This window comes from Mycetomoellerius zeteki, unplaced genomic scaffold (assembly GCF_001594055.1).
Source record: "Mycetomoellerius zeteki isolate Tzet28-1 unplaced genomic scaffold, Tzet1.0 scaffold36, whole genome shotgun sequence".
Taxonomy (NCBI): Eukaryota; Metazoa; Arthropoda; class Insecta; order Hymenoptera; family Formicidae; genus Mycetomoellerius; species Mycetomoellerius zeteki.
In genome coordinates this window covers 101,670-127,253 of record NW_017257349.1, presented here as the reverse complement: position 1 = coordinate 127,253, position 25,584 = coordinate 101,670, and the positions used below count along the sequence as shown (strand labels likewise).

The 25,584-nt window shown below is 31.4% G+C and overlaps 2 protein-coding genes across 2 annotated transcripts in view; one reads left to right on the top strand and one right to left on the bottom strand.

Moving 5' to 3' along the window:
- Window positions 1–6,376, top strand: part of Hrb87F (Heterogeneous nuclear ribonucleoprotein at 87F) — a 7,151-nt gene extending 775 nt beyond the window's left edge. The window contains exons 2-7 of the mRNA XM_018452998.1: window positions 1,174–1,385; window positions 1,567–1,879; window positions 3,020–3,263; window positions 3,850–4,065; window positions 4,298–4,457; window positions 6,299–6,376. Of these exons, the coding sequence (XP_018308500.1) occupies window positions 1,174–1,385; window positions 1,567–1,879; window positions 3,020–3,263; window positions 3,850–4,065; window positions 4,298–4,422 (1,110 nt within the window). The 3' untranslated portion in view covers window positions 4,423–4,457; window positions 6,299–6,376. The remainder of the gene's footprint in view (window positions 1–1,173; window positions 1,386–1,566; window positions 1,880–3,019; window positions 3,264–3,849; window positions 4,066–4,297; window positions 4,458–6,298) is intronic.
- Window positions 6,377–12,247: 5,871 nt separating this feature from the next.
- Window positions 12,248–21,952, bottom strand: LOC108725739 (homeobox protein rough). Its single transcript, XM_018452940.1, has 4 exons — window positions 21,752–21,952; window positions 20,619–20,877; window positions 15,763–15,997; window positions 12,248–12,481 (listed from the first exon to the last, which is right to left on the bottom strand). Exons 1-4 carry the CDS (start codon window positions 21,950–21,952, stop codon window positions 12,262–12,264), a joined length of 915 nt encoding a protein of 304 aa, XP_018308442.1. The 3' UTR covers window positions 12,248–12,261.
- Window positions 21,953–25,584: the final 3,632 nt, after the last annotated feature.

Here is a 25,584-nt window from a genome sequence, read left to right as displayed (position 1 = left end):
TATATATATATATATATATATATAAAAGGGTGTATCATTTTAAGTGATATGGTCAATTATCTCGCGAATCGATAATTTTATTAGTTATTATAGACAAATGTTATTCAGAACATGATCCTGAATAACATTCAAGAGGTTTTAGCCATCGGTCGGACACCTTGTGTAATGCTAATGGCGGCGATATTGTAACTTTCAAGCCTCATAACTCGAAAAGTACTTAATGAAAATGAACTTAATTATAGTGTTTTGGAAAGCTCTCGAGAAGCTATAAGAATATGTAATAAAAAATACGGGTTTCTATTTTAAAAAACATTAATGACCCTGACCTGATTTTGACAAGGTCACTCAAGGTCAAGTCCACATTTCCATCATATATCCCCTTCAAGCCATGCAACTTTTGTTTGAAAAATTTTTCAATAAAATCATCGATTCGCAAGATAATCGACCATATCACTTAAAATGAAACACCCTGTATATATATATACACACAGGGTGTAACTGAAATAACGCCCACTAATCATACAGTGCTATTTCTAATAAAAAACTAAGTCGAAAAGTTCTCTACCATTTTGCAATTTTTACAATAGTTAACGAGATATTAATTTCTAAATATTGCCGAACAAATGGATAAAATCGACAATTTATACAAACGCATAAGACAATTTTGAGATATTTTTCCGTGTTCTTTGTGAAATATTTTGAAGATTTTTCTTAAAGAACTCTTAAAGATATCTTGAAGTTGTCTTATACGTCGATTTTAAACATTTTGCTTATTGGGTAATTAAAAAAAAATATTACGAAAATTGCAATATGGTAGAGGACTTTTCGTCTCAGTTTTTTATTAGGAATAGCACTACATGATTAGTGGGCGTTATTTCAGTTACACCCTATATACATATTTAAATATGACATATAAAGAATAATTAACAATATATTATAAATATAAAATGGACGTAAATATTTTATATATCTAACGAAAAATAAATAATATTTATTTTTATAACAATTTTAATATCTTGTTAATTTTTCTCCTTTGACTTTTATTGCCACCAGTACTCTTTTGAAAGAACAAATTGAAGATATTGTATAATACTTATAGGCAAGGCTGTATGTAATTATTTTGTGTGATTAAAAAATTTCAGTGATAATTTATAATGTTGTTTAATATTTCAGGATGGTAAAAATGAGCCAGAACATGTTAGAAAACTATTCATCGGCGGTTTGGATTATAGAACAACGGACGATTCACTTAAGAAGCACTTTGAGCAATGGGGAGAGATCGTAGATGTGGTGGTTATGAAAGATCCCAAAACCAAGCGTTCAAGAGGTTTTGGTTTTATCACTTATTCCCGTGCTCATATGGTGGATGATGCTCAGAATGCTAGGTAAAAAAAGGATTTGCACAAGATTGTAAAAAGATGCTTGCTCATATAAATTTCTATTTTTTCTTTGCATAAATTGATTCTCTTATTTATTTTATCTAAGAAAGTAACAATAAGACTTTATTTCCTGTTAGTTATAGTCTAAGAAAGTGAGTTTACATAAGAAATTAAAAAATTTGTACAGGCCTCACAGAGTAGACGGTAGAGTGGTTGAGCCCAAAAGAGCAGTCCCTAGGCAAGAAATAGGTCGGCCAGAAGCTGGAGCTACTGTAAAGAAACTCTTTGTTGGTGGTTTAAAGGATGATCATGAAGAAGAAGATCTCAGACAGTATTTTCAGAGCTATGGCAGCATAAACTCGATTAGCATAGTGACTGACAAGGAGACTGGCAAGAAACGTGGATTCGGCTTTGTCGAATTTGATGATTATGATCCTGTCGACAAGATCTGTCTACAGCGTAATCATCAGATTCGCGGCAAGCATGTTGACGTCAAAAAGGTGAAAAGAATTTATCTTCAAAAATTGTTCACTATTAAAATATACAGATTGCATAAAAATTTCTAAAAGACTAATTCGATCTTTTATTTCTTTTTAGTGTTTTTCGTAACTTTTTTCTAATATTTTACATTTTAACGAATTGTCATATATAATATACATGTCCCATTTTAATGTCCCACCCCAAATAACTTTTATTTTTGATCTTAGAAAAAAATGTTTCAGACAAAAGTTGTATGGCTTTGAAGGAGACATAAGATGGTGTCATTAGTTTGACCTTGAATACTTGCTTGAAGGTCATGTGGAGGTTACCATCAATTTCTTAAATGGAAACCCCTATTTTTCATTGAATATTCTTGTAGCTTACCTCAAGAGCTTTCTAAAACACTATAATAAAATATTTTTTCATCGAATACTTTTTTAGTTATGATGTTCGAAAGTTACAGTACCTCCGGCATTTAACACTATCTAAGATGTCTGACCGACAGCTAAAACCTCTTAAATGTTGTTTAAGATCATAAACTAGATAACATTTGTTAAGATTAAGACCATTGGAGATTGTTCCTCTTATTTTCATTTTTACGTTAAAATGAATTTTTAGTGTAAAAATGAAAATAAGAGGAACAACCTCCAATGGCCTTGATTTTCGAGCATTGTAACTAAAAAAGTACTCGATCAAAAAATATTTTATTATAGTGTTTTGGAAAGCTCTTGAGGTAAGCTACAAGAATATCCAATGAAAAATAGGGGTTTCCATTTAAGAAATTGAAGATGACCTTCAAGCAACTATTTAAGATCAAACTAATGACACCATCTATGTCCCCCTCAAAGCCATACAACTTTTGTCTGAAACATTTTTTTCTAAGATCAAAAATAAAAAAGTTTTTGGGTGTATTTGGGTGGATCATTAAAATGGAACATCCCGTGTGCGTGCGTGCGTGCGTGCGTGAGTGAGTGCGTGAGTGAGTGAGTGCGTGCATGCGTGCATCTTTATAAAATAATTCAAATCTGTGATATTTTATTTTGATGTTTTCGTATACAATATGATATAAAATATTCTACACTGTTTCTTCATTTTTCATAAATCTGATTGAATCAGCTGAATAGTTCATATTTTTATTAACGTGACAATTTTTATTACAGGCTTTAAGCAGAGCAGAAATGGCATCTGCTTCTGGAGGCAGCGGTGGTGGTGGCGGCGGCAGTCGCGGTGGCCAAGGTGTAGGCAGAGGACCCCGTGGTGGTAACCAAGGCGGTGGTAGCTGGGGAGGACGTGGCAGCAGTGGCGGTGGTGGTGACTGGAATAATGGTAGTAATCAAGGTGGATACGGTGGAGGTAATCAAGGAGGTTGGGGAGGTAATGGACCTTGGGAGAATCAGAATCAAGGTAAAGATTTGCTTGAAGGTATTTGTCTTCTTATTCCTCTTAGAACTTGGAGTTGACCTTGCATTGATGATGTCATACTGTATTCAGTAATATATTTAAGAATTGGTTTCAATGTGTAAAAAAAAGGCTATAAATATGTGAGTGGATTCGAAAACTTTATTAATTTCTCAATCAGATATAATATTAAAAATTTTATGTTTTTTTTCTCGGTATGTAATATACTTTAAATTATCTATTGACGATTCTTTGAGATATGCCAGGGTCAAAGTAGCAATTGCAGTGCAGAGAGAGCTTTGTATTCTAAAGAATAACGTTATATGACATGATAAAAAATTACTAGAATAAGCAAAGAATAAACTTAAAGAAACAAAACTTCATAAAATAAACAAAAATTAACACAATAACAAAATTATTTCTATATCAATGTTATACAATATTACAAAGTATTTGATAATTGAAATGTTATTATACTAACAATAAAAAATAAATACTGTCTCTGCCATAGAGTGGAATAGCGTAACAGTATCTCATTATTTCAAACAATGGAGATGTTAAAAAAAAAGATGCTAATTACTGTGTTTTAAAGGGGGTGGATGGAACCAAGGCGGACAGGGCGGCTACAACAGCGGCGGTAATTGGAGCAATGACAACTTCGGTGGTGGTTATCAACAGGGTTATGGCGGTGGCCCAGTGCGCAATAATTTCAATTCGGGTGGTAGACCGGCACCATATGGCATTAATTCCGGTCCTAGCGGACGTCAATCGGGAGACTCCAGATGGTTACCGCCTTTCAGCGGACAAGGTTCCTTCTTGAAATTCAATGATAATTATTTTTTCTTCGGGTTTTTTTCCTGTTAAACTGTTATCTACATAATTATTAAAATTCAAAAAATATCAAAATCTTTTGACTTTCATTTTTTTCATTATTGAATGTGAGTCTACTTTTATGTACTTCATAGTTATTGCGTTATTTCATTATGCGATTTAGAAACAATTGTTTCTGCTAATCTGTAGTTTTTTTTATGATGCTGCAGGTCCTATGGGTGGCGGAAATTCCGGCGGTGGCGGTGGATATGGTAACCAAGGTGGTTATGGCGGTAATTCTCTCGGAGGTGGAAACATGGGTGGCGGTGGAGGCGGCAGTGGAAGAAGATATTAAGAGAACATTGAGCATATCGCTGACCCTTCTCGCTGGTAAGCAACATTATAATTATTTCAATAATGTTATCGATTCACTATTTTAAAATCGTTTTGTTTAAATTTATGGCAATCGTAAAATTTCGGAAATGTCGAATTATTTCTCACAAAATTTGAAATCAGGTGTATGCGATATTAAATAGTATAAATACTTTTTCTTTTCTTTATTTTGTTGATTACGTATTTATTTATAAATGACAACATATTTTGATTTATACATATATTTAACGGATAACTTCAACTTGTATAAATTAATTTATCTTAAGTATCAATCTCAGTTTGTTAATTATTTAATTTTATAGAATTAATTCTTATAATTAATTTTTACTAACAAATAAGAATTAATTTTTACATAATACAATAAGAATTAATTAGTTTACATGTCTTGCTCATATTATTTAGAACGTAATTAGAAATTAATGTACATACATACATACATACATACATATATGTGTGTGTGTGTGTGTATGTATTAAAAATTTATTGAGAGACAAAAGAGCATAAAAATTATCTCATGGTTATAAATGAGGACATAATAGTTGTTTTATTGTTGATATATGTATATGCATACACACATATAATTTTAAGGCTTGTGCAAACGATGCAATTAGAATGCAAAGTTACATCTTTTAGCCATTGTTGTTTATCCTATTAATAATATCAATATTTGCTACATCATTTTTCTAGCGTGACTATATAATTAACTCATTTATTTGGCAATCCAAGTGGTGTTCTTTTTTTCTTATTTTTTACAATTAGCACGTTTTCGAAAGTGTAGATCAGAATTTAGGTGAGAATAGCAAGATGATAATCTATTTTCACTTCTCATATCTTATGATATTTTATCCAACGTGTTAAAGAATAGTATTTCTTTTGTTTTATACATATGCGTAGGATGTGTGATTAGTTATTTTACTATAGTCTGGTAAAAAGGAAGGATTTTTCCCGAAGGAATTTATTTAATATGAAGTGTTCACAATTAATAATACACAATTTTGTATATTAGGACCTCTAAAGGTCTCAAGGATTTAAGAATCTCAGGATATCAGGCACCGAGAATTTGAGGAATCCAAGAATGTAGAAGTAAGGAGATCTTTTAGATCTTTATAGAAAGTGATTTATCAAATTGAAGTAATATTTTTTAAACTTCCACAGAGCAGTTTGGATATGGAACATTTTTCAGGAAGTTTGTATTTTTGAAATTTAATATTCTGAGTCTAATTTAATGAAATATTGACGTTCCTATGAAATATTCTCTAATGAGGTTTAAGATTTTAAGAATTTAAAAGAATAATTTGAAAGAAATTCTAGAATTAATAGACATAAAACATTGATTTTAAATTCTAAAAACATATTACATATAAGAGTCTTACAGATTCTTAAAAAATTCACACATCTGAAAATTGGACAAAACAAAAACACAGAAATTCAAGAATTTTTAATTTGTCTAGAAATTTAAAAATAATATGCCATTTGTTATCTAAGAATTCCATTAAAAATTTTGAGACTTAGAATTTATCTAGAAATATATGGATGTAGAAATATTACGATCTTAAATAATAAAAATAGTAGAGTAAAAAATTTTTTTTTTAATCTGTAGGAAACTGAATTGATTTGATATTCTTAAATATCCATATAATTCGAAATTAAATAAAACAGAAATGTAAAAATTTCTCCATTGCGTAAATTTAAAAATTCTTGGAATCCAAGAAATGTCTTTAGAAATCCAGAGCCTTAAAAAGATCCCAAGATTCGGAAATTCCTTGCTCACGACCCAATCGGTCCTTTGCACAGGCTAAGGAGTTTAACTAACAGATTTCTTGACTTTTGAACCTCAGGTGAAGCTACTACTCCTACTACTACTACTACTTGTCTTCTAGTCGTCAGTACTTCTGTACTGTTTAGTATCGGAGCAGGCAGGCAGGCTATCAGGCTAGAGAGACAAGACAACGAACAGGCAGAAACTCAGAAACTGTCAGGAAGTCGGTCAGGCAGGCAGGACAATCAGGATACAGGACAGAGAAAGAGAAAAAAAAGTCATCAGTTAGTTCGCAGTGAGAGGCTTATACGCCTATTTTTTTCTAATCTTGCGTCCAGTTTTTCCCTTTCTCCACTCATTATAAAGATTCGTATTATCATTTAAATGTATATTTACGTCCTTTTTACGAATATAAATGCGCGTAAATATTCATCAGCAGATAGGGAAAATATTCATTCATATATAAAAGAAGATAATTTATATTAGGAAAAATATGTGAGAAGAAAAGAGAGAAAAAGACATAGTGCGTGCATGTAGCGACAAAAATAGCAAGAGAAGAGTATATTCATCAGCGTTTGTAGGCATTAATTAGGACTAATTAATAGGAAACTAGTTTATGAAGCTGTATAATCGTTTAAGCATTAGTTGGCTTAAATAAAAAAAGAAACCTTTTCTTAATTATATCTTAATTTTGCGACGCGAGGTAATAATAGGCTATAAGCTCAGATTAAACTACTGCGAAAGGTCAGAATGTAGCGGGTAAATTATCTAACATTACCCGGAATATCTTTCTCATGCAACTTCGAAGTTTCAATTCGAAAGTTCTTTATGAAAAACAGGCAAAATGTATATAAAGTACAGTTCTTAATAAATCTCTTAATTTTATGAAACAGACAAAATGTATATAAAATACAGTTATATATTGTCACACATATATTGTCATCTCTTATAACGTAACTTTTTTTTCTTCGAAGCTGCATAATAAAATTATTCACGATAATAATGATAGATAGGATCATTTCTTGTACACGTTGAAACAACTTATAGGATTTGTACAATAGACGAAAAAAATGAAGGAAAAGGCAGAAATAGATGTACTGTCGACTGTGTAGTTAATGAAAAAGAAAAAAAAATACCACCGATACCTCGAGGCGTCAATGTTCAAATATGTATTCACAGTATTAAATCATTTGTATAGAACGAAAACCCCATCCCAGTCTTTTGTAGTTTTTTTTCATCGCGAAGAATATCACAAACGACTTGCGAGTTTTTTTCGTACTTATTTTTCATTATAGAAAGATTTGTGCTCTAGATAGTGATTATCAAGAATTTAGGACGATTTCAAATGTCTGATTGAAATTTCGAATCACTATTGTTCAACTTGAGAATTTTGAAAGTGATAAGAATAATTTAAAAAAAATTTGTTAAAAAAATTTTTTAAAAACTTGATTTTCAAAAACCTAGGAGATTTCAAAAGTTTAGTCTCCCAAGGTTGTTAAAGTTTTCAAGCTCTCTGAATTAATTTTTTTTTAATATTGATTTTCTTAAAAATTTCGAAATTTCTAGGAATTCTTGATTAGAATAATGTCCAAATTAATTTGAAATTTCATTTGAATTTAATTGTTTGAGATTCTGCTAAGAAAGATAAAATTTTCCTATGTCATTGATATAATGAATCTCTAAAATAAAATTTTTTAGACATGAAGATTTACATACTTAAAGACGTAGTCCAGGTATTTATCTAAAGCATAATTTTCGAGTCGAATCCTGTCATCCCCCAATTAGCTTATCACTTTTCGGTAGATCTAGAGCGGTGTTGAAAATGCTAGAGTAGTCTCTAGTTAGTCTAGTGCAGTTTGGATATGAAATTTAGTGACGAAGATTATCAGCTTAAGAGAGCCAGGAAGAAGCTAGCAGAGAGAAAGAGCGAAAGAACAGGAAAAAAGGGAAAAAGCAAAAATAACAGAGAGAGAGAGAGAGAGAGAGAGAGAAAGGATTCTCAGGCTGCGACAGACAGGACTAGTATTTACTAGACTCTTTGCATTCTAGTCTCTGTTATGCAATCACAGGTAGGAATGTTTCGACTCATTTGCTTAGATATACATATATAACACACGTAAATGTACATATATTTCTTTAGGGTGTTAAATGGCAACGAGTGTGTGCATGACATTACAGTCTTATTTTACAATGTTTTTTGACGACTACGTTGTGTATCTGGTGCACTGTATACCAGAATTGTTGTTATTAATAAAAGAACTTGCGAAAGTTTGATGAATGGAAAAGAATCGATAGAATTTGCTTTAAGATTATATCGAGAAAGTTAAATTTCTAAAATATCCAGAATCTTTCAAATTAAGAAAATTTTTTATAACGTCACTATAATTTAATGCAGAAAGAAAAAAATATAGAAACAAATGCTCTTTTAAAAAATAGAGACACGATTTAAAAAAAGAGCGCATATGCGCATAAAGTGGAAATAAATTTTTACTTTGAGGAATAAAAACTATACAAAATTAATTTTTAAATATATAAACTGTTTTTATTATTTATTGATGACGGGTTGCAATTATCTACCGTCTTGCAGATTGTCGTTTATATATGTATATTAAATAATAAGTTTGTATATGTTCCATATTAAAGTTTATTATAATTTTAATTTATAATGTATACAAATTCTAACATTCTAATTTTAAAAAACGTGTTTTAAAATTTTTTTTAACATTGTTCAATTGTACATGCATAATCACGAAGTTTAAAAAAACATGTAATATGTAATATGCTAAGTTTGGAACATTGTCGATTCCATTTAATTCATCTTCCTTTCACAAAGAAAGTTTTAGGTTGAACAGGAGATACATTTTCGTTCGTATAGCTGTTGCATCGTTGCTGTTTTTTTTTATATTTTTCTTCTCTTTTTTTTTATATCTTCACCAGTGTTCGTGTGTACACACAGAAAGTCTCTCTATAAAAATATATCGCTTAGAGATGAAGAGGGCTCTTTAAGATGTGCTTTTTTCATATATCATCCGAAGATTTAGAGTTTAAAAATGTACTGTATGAATCTTGAATTTTAGAAAACAAAGTTAAAGCTTTATTTATGACTATTAAGCAGACAGAACTTTATATCGTCGAGTACTTTAGAAAAGTTCATAAATTAGATCTTTAAATATCTTCTTTTCTGATTTTTATGTTCACTTTATAGAGAAATTTTTAAATTATAGCATTTCTATTCAGGTGCGATATTTTTATCACATATTAGGTTGAAGGAATCACGCCATCAAAACTGTGATGCCTAGGAAACCAAATATCAGTAATATATTTGATATTCAAAATGTTAGCAAGTATTCTCAGTTCAAAAGTCTTCGTCACCTAAGATTCCTGCAAGAATAATTGATTTATAGATAAGATTTTATAGATAAATCTTTAATATTGATTCGTCGATATACAAGATTTTCCTTAAGAACTCAAGATTTCCAAACATTTAAGGACGTGATCATGCAAGAACACATAATGCTAATATTTAAAAAATCAGTATTCCTAATTAAAATCTTGAATGTCGAAATATTAGACTTTCTAAAAGAGAAATGAGTTTAACAAATAGGCTAAAATCTAAAGCTGAGATGTAACAACCGGCATTATCGAAGAGACCTTATTACTCAAGATTTACATGGTATGTTATGAGCAATTGAAATTTCAGAAATCCGAGTCTCGAATATTAATATTTATTGAAGGCTACACATTCAGACACGTATGGGTTTATTTTTAATGTAAATTCATTACACGGGAAGTCTGTTTAAATCTATAGGCAGTCAGCTGTGTCCTCACCTTGTAAAGCGCGAAAAAAAGAAACATTGTCACTTGGTTTATTTAAGTTCTCTCGTTCGCGAAGGGCAGGCAGGGCGTTTGTTAATGAGACTTCTTTTTACTTTCACTGTATTAATTGCTGTCTTTCGTTTTCATTAATTTCTGGTTTACCGTTTGGGCTGGTACTCGGCGAGAGCGATGTGCCTGTGCCGCCGTCCTTCCAAGGCCGCCGACCGAGGTAAGTTCAAGTAACGATCAATCTATGTATCTCATATGACCTATTTTTTCAAATTGCTTCAAGTGTTAATTGAGATCAGGTAATTTTGAGAAAAGAATCTAAGCTTCCAGAAGTTCCAAGAATCCAAAGATTGAAAAAGTGAATATTTATAAAAATAAAAAATTTTAATACCTAGAATCTACCTTGCCTTTAAAAATTTTTGATTTCGGTAAGATTAGTCTTAAGAATGCAGTTTATACTGTAATTTCGAAGGCAATTTCGAAGAATTAAACGGATCAATATTATTTTACATAATAATATTGTATCCTCAAAAGAAAAATTTACAAGCAAATATTCGAAATCTGACCTTAATTTACTGCTATTTTGCAAATATTTAATTTCTTTTTGGAAATAATTAGACATTATCTTTAGTAACATAGCACTTTAGCATTTTTTATTAGGTGAAGAAAAAATATTGTATACACATATTAAAGACACATTTTAAAAAATAGCTTTTAATATTTTTTTCATAAACGAATATCTTTTTCTAAAAATTACATATGCAACTTTGAATAATTAATTAGTAAAATATTTGAAAATTTTATAAGAAATTTATTACGTTCACAAAAAACAAAATTTATTAGTTTTATATCTACAAGATAGACTGTCCTCTTAAGCTTCTACACAATTGAAAAGGTATTTTCAGTATCGAAATTTTTAGCAATATAAAAATTTTTATGAAGGAAAAACCGAAAGATTTTAAAAAGCTAAGAATTTAATTGAGGATTAAAAAAAGAGTATTTTCTCTCTTGGATCGGAATCTCTCGGAACAAAATTCTTGCATTTACAGTTATAAAGAACTTACAATTTTAGAGATTGAAAAGTTCTTGAAACTGTAGAAATCCTAGAAATTAAGAAATTTAGGATTTTTTAGGATATAAAAAGAATATATTGTATGTGTTTAGATTGTAACACTATTTTTACACATTTAATAAACTTCTTTTAGTCTCTCTCTCTACAGAGCTGTGTGTTTTTTCATTCTCCTCCAAACTCATGAAATACATGCAATTATGCTTATGCGTCAGCTATAAAAAATTATTAGATATATTTATATTATAACCCATTGCACTAATTATTATGAATTATTCGCGAAATATAATTAAATAAATAACTAAACTGTATATATATATATATTTTTTTTGCAGTTTCGTATATTCTCATTATTTTGATTAAGCGTTAATTACAGGTAAAACATGCTCAAATCTTACGCTTTATTATAATTATTGTATAATTAATAATTGCAACTCTATACGTTACGTTACTATTATGATTAATTGCAATCCGATTGACTTTTCGATGATAATTGTTGTTAACATTTTTCATGTTTTTTCATTGTTTCAAATCGATTTCATTTTCGGCGTGCTTTAAAAAACTTTAATCTTGAAGACTAATGCTTATTTTTACCAACGAATTAAGTTCTAAGAATTAGAAAAACTTAAACCAAGATTAAAATTAATCTACATTGGTAGAAATAAACATGATGCTTTGGGCATCTTGATCTTTGAAAAACTTTAATCTTGAAGACTAATGCTTATTTTTACCAACGAATTAAGTTCTAAGAATTAAAAAAACTTAAACCAAGATTAAAATTAATACATTGGTAGAAATAAACATATAAATAAATAATGAGGAAATGCTATTGAAAAAGAACTCGGCAAATTGCGTGAAAAATTTTAAAATATAAGTTGATCAATTCCGACGATATTTGAAGAGATGGATGAAATTAAAAAAGAAACTGGTACAAGAAAGTATCTTTTGACGTCAATAAATGTTGCAATTTTTCCTAATTATTTATTATAGCGCCAGAAAAGATTTTCTTAACGTTTCACCTTTCGTGCACGCCGAAAATTGATCGTTAAAACTGCTTCTATATCGCGTAGTTTACACAGAAAAAAAGGGAAATGAACTTATTGTCAGATGTGTCTTAAGTGAACATATCGATCGCGCGTTGGATTTAATTAAGTCGTGGATACGAGATTCGGTGGATTATCAGACGTCTCGCTGCTACTGCTGCTGTAACGTGGCTGATCCTTCGAGGACGAGTCGACGACGGGGTTGCTGGAGATGCAGGAGTGGTTGGTCACCGACCCGTAAGTATCTTTGTACAGGCAAAGGCCGCAGAATCCTGTCGCATTGTAAAGCGGCAGATTCACCAGGCCGTTCGATACCGCGAAGTTTCTGTAAACCACAAAGAGATTTGACAACAAAGTTAAACTGTTTCCTGAAAATTTTTCTGACAAATGGTGGTGATCGTAAATGTTGGATACTTAAATTAAGATATTTAATACTTTCCAACTGCAAAAATCGCTTCTGTCTGTATAAAAAAAAAAGACACTTCAGAGAGATTGTAAAAAGGGAGCATTCATGAATGGCGTTTCCATTTAATTGAAATAAATGCTTTTATTCAGCGAAACATTAGGGAGGAACGGAATCGTTACTTAAACTGCGGATCGCGTGTCGGCAGTTCCGCTCGTTTACGTTCTAAATACTCGGCTGGTTATTAAATGAAGACTGTTATGAGATGTTCCGCCATTGAGATCTCAGCCATTTGGAACGTAATCGAGCTTTTTATAACATTATCCCTGGTGAAAATTTTGCTCAAAATCTTTCATATAATTTTTGTGTACATCTTTTCTAGAATTATTCTGCATATATGTGAATTCTAAAATATTTTGAAAATAAAAATCTTGCATATTTAATCTGAAATATTTTCGGAAGTTATAAAATGAGGAGTTAAAAAAATCTTAGAACATTTCGGGATTCATACATATAAAAAATTCTGAGAGACGATGTAAGAATGACTTTCTCAGTGTTTCTGAAAAGTATTCCAATTTATGTAAAAATGTTTACCAATCTGACAAAGAATTTATCACATATACTTGATTTTTCTATTCTTTCCATTTTTTAAATTAACATGTAATATTTTGTATACTACTAAGGATTCAGGAAGAAAAAAGTGCTCGTGATTCAAAAATGTTAAAAGGGTAGATGATTTATATATAGACATCCATACGTTTATAGATATACTCAGAGTAATATATGAATAAAGAAAAGTTCGCCAGAATTGTAGTCAATCTTCAATAATAAAGACACTTGAAGAAAAAATAAAAGATCCAATATGAAGATACATGGTCTTTGACAATCAAAGAGATGATGATATATATGTAATAATTCTGATTGATATAACATAAACTATAAAACACAGTACGATAGCTTAACATAACTTATCCTAAATTTTAACATTTTTATATTAAACGATATTTTTCATTTTCAACATTTTAATGTAAAAAATAACCTTTCTAATTTTCAACATTTAATATTTTTCTTCAATACTTAATTGTTGCAAATTAAAAAGAAGTATTCTCACCCCCTACAGCACAAAGTTGCTGCAACATTGCAGCAATATTGCAGAGATTTTGCAGCGATGTTGTTGCAAATTTTGTGCTGTATGGACAATGTTCAACGTTAAATATTTTAACGATTGGATTTTGGAATGAAAAGTTCATCAAAACGTCCTATTAAAAATCTTATCATTCTATTTAAAATTCTGTGTGATTAAAATAAAACTCTGCCCGCTCGTTTCTCAGAATCCTCTCCCCGGAAATATCCTTCCGTGAATGTCTTTGAACGTTTTTGGAGCAAATTGAGATTGCGGAGATCAGGACAGTGCGTGAACGCGCGAGGGTTGCGACAAGTGGATGAGAAAATCTCGTGGTTAACACGGGGGATGCATTTATCCGTCGTTTATCCGGTTTATCGAGCGTCAGGTGCATATCGACTGAATAACATTGGGAACACTCTCCGGGAGGGATGCAAGGGGTGCAAGGGGTGGTGAAGGGACGAAGGGTTGGTGAGATTCGATGGACCCCGAGTATGCGACGCTCGACTGCGGTTCGACCGGGAGTTGATACACCGATGCGATACGCCGCTAAATAGCCTTAAGTGGGATTACATCTCCCGCTATTGTGATCTACGGCGGAAGGAGGAGCTCATACAAATTTCGGTCTTTGTGCGACACCGGGGCGTTCTCGGCGCCTCGCCTCGCATCGCATTACGGAGGGTGCCGAATTCATCGGGCAACGCGTCTCTCCTCCGGACCGTGCCGGCCGTGTTCTCCGGAATAATTGTACTCGCGATTTCAGGTGAGGTGGTTGATGGTTCTCTCGCGATTTGGGATATTTAGAGGAAGATCCCGTCGTCGTGAGAATTTCGGAAATTGAAGTATTCACGATGTAAAAAGCCCGGGATGACCTGAGAATAATTTTCGTATCTTAAAATATTGAAAAAAGAAAGAGACCAAAGAAGAATAATTTAGAAGAAGGAGAATAATTTTATTTTTTAATTATTTTTATGGTATTATATCTCTCATTGTGAGAATTTCGAAAATTGGAAAATTCGCGATGTAAACAGCTCCGAATGACCTAAAAATAATTTTATATTTCTAAGAACAGCTGATGAAACTAACACCCGCGCGTTAATAGCCGCATTGAAAGCATGATACATCATGCTGACAAGATAACAAATCGACTGGATGCATCGTGCGTGGGATGCAAGGATGTGGGATCTATGCGAAAATTGCCACATGTTCCATATGGCCCTCTTATTTTTCCCATGTCAGTTTCAACGAAGAGAAATTAGATTAGCGTGGCTTAAGTAACTTTCAGAAATAAAATAGCAGTTTAAAATCCTAATTTAAGAAAGTATGGTCTTTCTAGAGAATTTAAAAATCAATTTGTCCCTTTTGTTTGTATTCTGTATATTAGAGATCCATTTTTTGGAACTTTTATGTTTCGATATCATTATCGTTTGTTTTAACTTATACTTTGACTTTGAAATTATTTATTTTTATCTTCATTTACATTCATATTTTGAATGATTTAATGAATATTGAATTACTTTTTAATATTAAATATTTAATAGATCTCAACAATCATAGGAAGATATTTTACATGGCGCTCTTATGAATTTTATTTATTAATTTATTGGAGTTGACTCAGATTGAGTTTATGTTGAACATCTTATGATTGGATTTATTTACTATGTTAACGAATTTTATAATTTCTAATTTTATATTATATACAATACTAATTTTCTGTCAACATTGATAATGACCTGATATTTTGTCGAAACGTTTGTTTTATATGATTATTTATTTTTATCTTTATTTTATGTAAGTCAAATTTATATTAAACGATTTGTTTTAGGCTCGTAGCCTTTCTTTGCATTATTTAATTTATTGAGCCTTTTTACTTAATTTTGAGTCATTTATTTTTAGTTTGAAATATCTTCATAAGTTAAAAAAATTTATATATTTAATAATTTCATGATGTGATTAAATTTCCACGATTAAAAATTTAGGAGAACGAATTCATTTAATAGTATTCTCGAAGGAATCCAAAGATACAATTAAGATTATATTTTAGATAAGAAACTAGACAAAAATGTGAGTAAATGAGTACCGGTATTGCTGGTCTAGTTGCGCCTTTTCGATTCTTTTGTCCTTGGCGCGCCTGTTTTGGAACCAAATTTTGATTTGCGTCTCGGTAAGTCTCAAGGAAGTTGCGAGCTCGAATCTGCGTCCCCTCGAAATGTACTCTCCCCGCCGATATTCAACTTCCAACCTCAGTGTCTGTTCGCCGCTGAACGTTGTCCTTTGTCTTCGTGGTCGGCCCTCTTTTCTTCTTCTACGCGCCACTGCGAAGAAAGAAATACAAATCTCCAAGAGGAGCAAAAGTTCTTTTCACATGTTCAAAATTTACGTATGTATAGCACGAGATATTCTTATTTTATTTCTATGGAATTCCGATTTAAAATGTAGACATCTGTGTGTCACAAATTATTTTCGATGTTCTTTCTAAAATATTATAGAAGTGAAGATTTTGAAGTATTTTTAATTTTAATTTTTAGTATACACATCATTCGTGTCCTGCACATTTCTCTTCTTTGAAATATTAGGAGTATTTGACTAAAATAAACGTCCCAGTGACTGGACATGTACCTATGTCCGGATATTTACCCTAAACTTTATTCGTTTATACTATTATTTTTTTTAATCTCAAATACTTTTTTAAATATAATATTATAATTTAATTATAATCTTTAAATAATTGAAACTCGCAATACAGGCAAATGAGAGTAAATTATACTGCGCAATTATAATTTGCCTGTATTGCAAGTTTTAATTATTATATTGATATCAAAGAATCCAATTAAATATTATATATTTTCTATTTAATCTTTAAATACATTTAAATTATAATATTGTAATAAAAAAAGCATTTGAGATTGATAATAATAAATTTTGTGTGTAAATGTCCATATATAAGTACATATTTATCTTAAATAATAGCTTCTATTCTTTCCCTTTTTAAATACACAACTTTATAAATATTTTCTAAATAAAGATGTTTAAGTATAAGTAAGAATCACTTAATGATTTTTCACTAAAAGTGATGAAAATTAACTGGGGAGATAATCAGTCGTTAAACCATCGTGTGTAGTAAAAGACCGGAAAATTATGTGTACTAAGCTAGAGTTTCATAGCAATGAAGTGAAGTAGAATGGAGATGGAAAACTAACTATAACTTGTTTCAATTGTTGTTCAATTGATTTAATAATTTTATCAGCGTAAAACAAGAATAGTCACGTGACAAAGTTTATCGTTATCATAGATTTCTTCTAAACATTCAAGTTTTAATTGACGAAAAGCAACAAATAATTTAATTTAAATATTTTAATAATTCAATAATTTGAATAATTCAGTAATTTGAAAATTAAAAATTCGTTACATATGTATCATGGTTTGCTTCCTTAATACTTCAATTTGATTCTGATCTTCGTTTTTCAGCACACTTGATGGGATTCGTGAAATAAATCTGGCCATGCTGTAATTTCATCTTTGTTGCGTAATAGAATAATTAGGATGCACTGGTAAAAGAGAGCGATATCGGAAATTGAGGCTTCCCGAGGCTTCGTCCAATCTGGCGTAAAGCGGATATGGGATACTAATTGCTCCTTGAACCTCATAACCGTTTAAGACTTCAGAAATCTTTATAAATTTGAAATATGAAAAATTCTTAAGAATATTATAAGATATAAAATATTATGAACATTTTCGTATAATGTTCGAATTGATGCGACACCTCTAAAGTATCTCTACGAAAAAATATCTTTCGACGCCCTGATGAAAATTTTTCCCAGAATTTTTCATATAATTTTTCGGAATTTCTATATAATTTTTCAAAATTTTTATATAATTTTATAACTTTATCTCATTTTTTTATACAAATTGGAACACTTTTCAGAAAATCTACATCTTTTCTCAGAATTTTTCATGTATGTTATTTATGAAATATCGTAAGATTTCTAAAAGTTCTTGTAAGTATAATTTCTGATGAAATGTTATAAAAAATCTAACAAATCAAAAAATATTTTTTAAAAATTATGGGATGAGAAATTTTAGAATATTTCAGAATTCACTTGTATGAAAAATTTAGAGAGAAGATGTAAATTTTCCGAATATTTCTGAGTATTTCTGACAAATGTTACAATTCGTATAAAAATTATGAGAAAAATTTTCACGCCTTTGGAACAAATTGAGATCGCCGGGATCAAATCTGGATACGTCACAGGCGGGTATAGATCCCTCGACGATACAAGCCACGACTTACACAAACATCCGGCATGTACAATATTTTCCGGCGAGTCGAATCGGTGGCTTGTGAGGCTTAAGGGAGCCCGGGAGAGGAGAAGAGTTGAATTTTTCAGTAGGAATACCGCGGCGATGTATTTCTCGCATTGAGGAGCGGCCAACTGCGTCTCGTAATCTCATCACAATATCGCGACGAAGTGTCGAAGCGGGATAAAACCCGCGAGTGGGTGTGCGTGCCGCGTGCGGCTTGTCCTCTACTCGCAATGTTTCTGGCGTGACGCGGAGCGTCAAACTTTCCAGATGAAGAGTGAAATTCGTTAATTCCTCTCTCCTGTTCTCCGTCGCAACGATATCCTCTGGTCCTCTGCTAGAATATCTCGAAACCCGTTTGTAAAAATAGAAATCTCATATAGCGTGAAATATTTATATGAACCATTTTTTGAAATATTTCAAAAATTTGTCATAAATATTTGTAAAATATTTTAAAATATTTCACGATTAAAATATTTTAAAAATATTGTAAATTGTAAGAAAAGGAATATTTCAGAAACTCTGATTTCAGGCATATTTATATTTCATGAAAAATTTTGAAATATTTCTGAAATATTTTAATTAAAAATATTTGATTTAGAAATATATTCATCGAATTTCTATGTAAGTCGATGTACTGTTTCACAACGTTCGTACAGCTTCCGAAACGACTAAGAAATTTATAAAATCTTCAATATATCGCAACGATATCGAATAAATATAAAGATAAAAACGGAGATTATTCCGATTTTAGAAGAAAATTCTTAAATTTTTTTAGTTCTGTGAAATTATCCAAAAAATATCTTCATCCGCTTGAAAACAATAATTTGTCAGATGTAACTAAGTAATTGCTGTGCTCAACATTTCCTGTGTTTCGGAAATAATTTTTTTTGTACTTGAAAAAGCTACGCTTTTCGTATCAAATCCTCTGTTTTTATTTTATTTTTATTTATTTTAAATACTTTAATATTTCAAAATTTGTCAAATTTCTATAAGACAAAAGATTCCCTTTCAAGTGCCTCTTTTTAATGCCGTCCCTGGTGAAAATTTTTCTCATAATTTTTATACGAATTGTAACATTTTTCAGAAATACACAGAAATATTCGGAAAGTTTACATCTTCTCTCAGAATTTTTTATACAAGTGAATTCTGAAATATTCTGAAATTTCTCATCCCATAATTTTCAAAAAATATTTTTAAATCTTTTTTAGATTTTATAACATTTCATCAGAAATTATACTTACAAAAAATCTTAGAAATCTTACGATATTTCATGATTAACATATATGAAAAATTCCGAGAAAAGATGTAGATTTTCTGAGAAATGTTCCAATTCGTATAAGAAATGTGAGAAAGTTTTGTAAAATTATATAGAAATTCTGAAAAATTATATGAAAAATTCTGAGAAAAATTTTCACCAGGGATGTTTCTGCGAAAAGTGTATAAATGAACAAAATACATTTTTTTTTAGAGAGCTAGGGGAGAGTCAGACCGCGGAAAAACGGTGAAAGTTTTGTTAAATTTCAGAGAAGCGTCTGAATTGATTTCCTCCTGAAATCCTTCCTGTGTAGGATTGTGCCATTGTTGCGCGACAGAAGAGTGCCTCAATATCCTCTCCGTCTGGACGGTGGCCGTGTCCGTTCAGCATCACGTAATGCGACATCACAAAATCTGCTTACTGATTCGCGAATACTCGAACGTAAAGACGCCTTTCGATCTTAAGCTTACGAAGAGACGAAGAGGGGGGAGATACAAAATACAGGCAGAGAGAGAGAGAGAGAGAGAGTCGAGCTTTTGGAGACGCGTTATGCAGTCACCTGCATTTTCGTGGTATGTATCTCCATGCAACTTGCAGGTTAAATGCACGGATGGAACAGAGTGTTTGTTTCTTGGCTAAAGATACATATATAGATGGTACCACATAGAACATTAAATAAAATCCATGTTAAAATTCGGGATCTTAATGTACACTATAATTTTGAATGAAAAATGTTTTAAATATCCAATTAATCATTGTTTTAGGGCATATAGATGTTGATATATTCGTAGAATATTTGAGGATCCAAGTATCCGGTTTACTTGTAGATTTTTACGTGAAGAACTTCGCAGTATATAGGGCCCCAATTTATTTTTAAGTATTTAAAATCCGAAAGTTCTTAAATGGTTGTAATCCTGATATTTTTTTGCAAGCACTCAGAAATTTCAGGATAACATGAATTATTTAATCATTTTTTAAATCAATCAAATTAAATACTTGATAAAAATAGAGTAATTTTGTTAATTAAAACTAAATTTTCACAATCTTACATAATTTTAAAAATTACATAATTTTATGCCTCGAATTTTGACCATCAAAATTAAAAAAATCATTCAATTATATTAACTTTAAGATATAATTTAAAACACACACTGAACCCGCGAATATCAACTAAGGAAATTTCGGAGCAAATCTGAGAGAATTAGGATTAAATTTATGATTAAAATTAATTTTGTTAAATTGGATTTAACAAAAATCGACTGATGTATGCATTTATTAGAGTTCTTCCAGAGCGGCGGAAAACACGTGTGGGTGTCATGTTAACATTATAATTGCGGAAAACTGAAATCTGCGATACGGAAGCAACAGGAGCTTACGGAAGGCTGAGAATCCTTGGAAGTGGTGCTCGCCCATGGACTGATGATTCGGCAAAACGTGAAGATGCGGCGGCAACGTGGATGGGTGCGCGAGCTGCGTGAGATGAAAAGTCTGGCCGGGTCCTCGCGGAAGGAATCCGTGCAGAAAAGGCAGTCTCATACCTGTGAGCATCGAATCTTTCTTCGTTTCCTTGCTCTCGAATATTTTACTACTTGCGACATCGTTTGGCACTTTTTCAAGGTCCTTGGAGTGTGGCACCTTACAAAAGTAGAAAAGTGACAGTTTAATCCTGACATCGACTAAATTTAGACAAAAATTCTCACAACATCTCAATATATTTTTTGGAGAACTGTTTACGTTTCAAACTTACAAAGGTCTGCGAAAAAATATCTTAAGCTTTTTCAGATTTTATAACTTTTCTTCGGAAATTATAGAGTAAACAAATTTCAAAAAATCTTGCAGAAATATTTTAGTATTTACATGTTAAGAAATTTTAGAAGAGATATAGACTTTTAACAATAAACTTCTGAGAAGTGTTCCAATTTGTATCTAAAAATTAAAGAAGTTTTCTAAAAAGTTATAAAATCATTCAAATATTTTGAAAACTTCAAAATTAAATCCTAATAAATCATACAATAAGAAAAATATTTTGATAAACATTTCGATTAATATATATATATATTAAATATTTAATATATATATATATAAATAAATTGATAAAATCGACAAGAATGACATTTTGGTGAAACCAAACAGAATTTCTGATTTTCATAACATCAATCAAAACATTTTTCTCAAGAAAAGTTCAGGAAACTTAACTTTAAAGTCAGTCTCTGGAACTAGGCATTTTTTAGGAACTCTAAGAAATCAACCGAAAATTGAGATGATTTGAGTATAATAATAATTCAATGAAATTATTAAATTAAAACAAATTCGATTTGCTTATTGTATAAAGTTTCTTCAATCAATAATGAGTTTCTCTAAAATTTATCAGTACATTTTAAGATTATTATCGAGAAAATATCATTGTTAAAAATAACTGTAATTTAAAAGAAAGAAAATCAATTAAGTGATCACTTTTCTTGATACTTTTCTGTGTGTATATTAAAACGAAGGATCTATTTGTACTTACAGGCAACATTTTATGTGATTCAGGTGAGTCGGGAAGCTCTTGTGATGCTTTCTCCGTAATCTCTGGCGAAGAATCCAAACTCTCCCTCGCGTGATCCTCGTCCTCGTCATCTTCGGTTTTCTTCGTTGCCTCCAAATGACCGTAAAGCCGCGCGAAGAAACGTCGCGGCGATGATGGTCTTCTTGTCTTCTTTGCGGACATTTAACGAATTTATATAATCTGTAGACTTAATCGTTCATACGAAATATTTCCCAATACTTCTTCCAAGTAAAGCAAAATAATCTCTCTAGTAAAAGTCTCTCTTCTTAAAAGTAAAATTCTTCCAGATAAACAAGGATGAGTTTAAAAGATATTTTTTTTCACTGAAGTTTTCTGTTCATCAAAATGTTCTAGCATGAATAAATGAATAAATAAATTTTCAGACACGGAGAATTATTTTTATAAAGATTTAGGATTTCCTGCGTTTGAATGTCATCAGATTTAAACTTGTAGAAAATGTTAGTGACCGCGACGTTATTCCAACCAATGGATTCGATGCGTCCAAGACACGTTCGTAGAAAGCAGAAGACTCGAAACTGTCCGAATTTTTAGAACGCGGAGTTCACAATTTTGAATCAAAATTTCCGCCTGTCATAAGTTTTAAACCTGATTATCTTTCATAATTCACTTGTCTCTCATTCCTCCTTTTTATTATCCGACCGAAATTCATTTTCACTCGACGTTGCCAATGTCCCGAATTAACTCCCGGTAATAACTTCACAGGAATACGATTTTCCGGCCAATCATAACTGAAAGCTATCCCGTGGGACTTTTCAGAGTTTGAAGAATTCGCACGGCGGCAAGACGAAGAAGATCCCGCGAGCTAGAGAACGTCAGTTTCTGCGGAATGGCACGCGCGTCTGAATCACCTGGCCGTCCTCCATTCTCTCACCTCGTGCTAACTGAGAAACGAAGGACCGGAGGTAGGGGGATACCTCCCTTCTACATCCGGAGATATCACTCCACCCTTGGCCACCCTCCCTTTTCCGTGCGGCGCTGTACCGCCCCTATGCGAAATCGCACGTGCGGCCGCATTTGTACGGCCAAAAGTTTCGCTTCCTGTGTGGACGGATAAACACGCGATACCTCTTAGGATTTCCCGATTTGACCGTGGCGGTCTCGATTTCCTTCGTAAAGCGTTTGTAAGATCCTAGAACTTTTCTATAAGCGAAGATTATGAGGATAATCTATAATATAATTTATGATCGCCTAGAAATTTTTTGATCATTTAAAAATTTATGTTTTCTTATTGTTAGTAAAAATATCAAGACATTTTATTTGGCGCAAAAACACAAAAAATATTCTATTGCTAAGAAAAGTGATTACTTAATTTATTTTCTTCCTTTTAAGTATAAACGGTTACTTTTATTAAAGAATTTTTTTTATAATGATCTTAAAATGTACTTATTACAAGTTTTGGAAAAACTCATTATTATAAACTTAAAACAAGAATTAATTTCTTTTTTTAATGTAAAACTGATCGAAAGAAGCGTCTTTAATAATAAGTAAATTGAATTTGTTTTAAATCAATGATCTTGATTGAAGTATTAAACTTATTAGGATTCAGAATATATTTTGAATAAATTAATTGATACTAATGAATTTATGATATATTTGCGGATATATGAACTTTTAAAATTCTTTTGCTGAAACAAAATAATTATTACTTGCATACGGTATGTATTTTTCTGTGTGTATATACATTTAATATAATATACGTGTATATACCAAAATTAAGATAAACCATGTCACTTTTATAATTTATCTTAACTATTAGAATGTTGTTTTATTTAATTATATTTAAAAATACTGTTGCTATGTCACGGCGACGGTTACTTTATGGCTACAGATTTTTCAAGCAAAGAAAGTATAAGCAATAACGCATAAGGAATAATTATATTACTTATTGCATGGAATTATAAATCTTATCCAATATCGTATGGATTATTCAATATCGTACTCAGATTTTTTCCGAAAAATTATATAATAAATTAATTATTAGGTATATTTATTTTTATATAGAAATACTATCGGCAAGTCGTAATAATTTCTCTGATTGACATAAATAATAAATTATCTCATAATATCTTTGTAATTTCAGATATATCTTGATTTTTCAAGAAAAATCATATTTCATATATCCAGAATTATATCGTTAAGCAGCATATAGCTAAATTTACAATAAAAATGTGATTTTAGAAAAACAACAAAGGAGGAAAATATAAGTTTAATAATCACGATACCAATCATGCGTTGCTTCGCGGAAATGAAAAGGGGGTTTTCGCGAGTAGAAATGGAAAAAAAGAATGCGCGCGGTTTAGCGTGAACAGCGAGATTGCTCTGTGAGTTCATTCTATCCTATTTTCATGCAATGAAACGATTGGTTCTGATGAATACCGATTATTATTACTCGTTGGCATTCAAATATTTTCCCTCCATTTCTAATCTTTGATTAAAATATTATCCTCCTTATTACTACCCGTTTCTATATGCTTTTCATAAACAATGAAGAGCAAATCCAATTGCGAAATTTATTAAACTTATAATAAAATAATAATAAGCTTAATAATAATAAGTAATAAAATAATAATATAATAATATAATTATATTATCATAAATTTTCATTAAAATATAAATTTTGTGACGATATTTTAGATACATAGAATGCCCTACTTTAATTGCATTATTTTTTTACAATAAATACTTCAATATAGAAAATTCTTTTACCTTTGCTTTTTACGATAGATATTTTGGTATATAAATTGAAATTAATTTTCAAAATGTAGTGCATTAATAATTTTCAAGTTATGAAAAATTGAAAAAGGCTTTTTTCGAAATGTGATTTAGATCCAGTTCCACAATTCACGGTTAACTCTTAACCGAGGTTCAACTTGTTTCTTATCTCTTTCCAATTCTAAAATTAGAAAGAGACAATGAGTAAGTTGAACCTCGGTTAAGAGTTAACCGTGAGTTGTGGAACTGGACCTTAGAGAATTAAATGGATAATAAAATTGTTTTCTTTAACTAATAACATATTCAATTCGAAAAAACCTTTAAATTTCTATTTTTAATTTGCTTGCTATAATTTATTATCGAGTTCAGGATCCGTTGGAAATTATCTGTAAAAACACATAAATATTATGAATTTAAAGTTATTTTGGCTACCGTGATGCGATACATCATTTTATTATTATTTTATTTTAATTTCGTTTTATCACGCGATACATTTCCATATTCATTTTTAATATTATCTCTCAATTATCTTTAATTCGCGCATCACATTTTACACATTGGTATTCTATTCCTCAAAAGATCAAGCGAGATCAAGCAGCAACAGAACGGAAATAACAATAACAACCACGGCAACGAACTCCTGCAAAGCCCCCCCAGCTATTAAACGCTCGGTGGCTAAAAAACTTGGGCAACACTCTCCGCAGCATCCCGGCGTCATCATGGACCCCGGGGCATCATGGATCCCCTCTGCCCCGTACCCCTCTTCGCGGTTTCCCGGATGATCTGATTGTTTCACGTTCGCATGAGATTTACCTGCACGGCGGCGGTGGCGGTGGCGGCGGTGACGGCAGTGGAGGAGCGGGTGGAGGCTGGATCCTGGATGGTGGACCAATCGGATGGCGGTCGGGGATCGATGTAATTAGAGAGGAACCAACCCCCAGCACGAGGGGGTGACATGCGCGCGGCTGTCGCGACGCCCGCGCGCGCGAACGCGCTTCCGCGTGTATATAGGTGTCTAATTCCCTTTGTGCGTCGCCTATTGTCGGCATTACGATTATTAC

Coding starts and splice junctions, on each gene's coding strand:
- LOC108725739 (XM_018452940.1), bottom strand. CDS start 21,952: ATGTCCGCAAAGAAGACAAGAAGACCATCATCGCCGCGACGTTTCTTC. Junction 15,998..20,618: donor CCAAGGATTCTCAGCCTTCC/GTAAGCTCCTGT, acceptor CTTTCTTCGCAG/TGGCGCGTAGAAGAAGAAAA. Junction 12,482..15,762: donor CAACTAGACCAGCAATACCG/GTACTCATTTAC, acceptor TGTGGTTTACAG/AAACTTCGCGGTATCGAACG.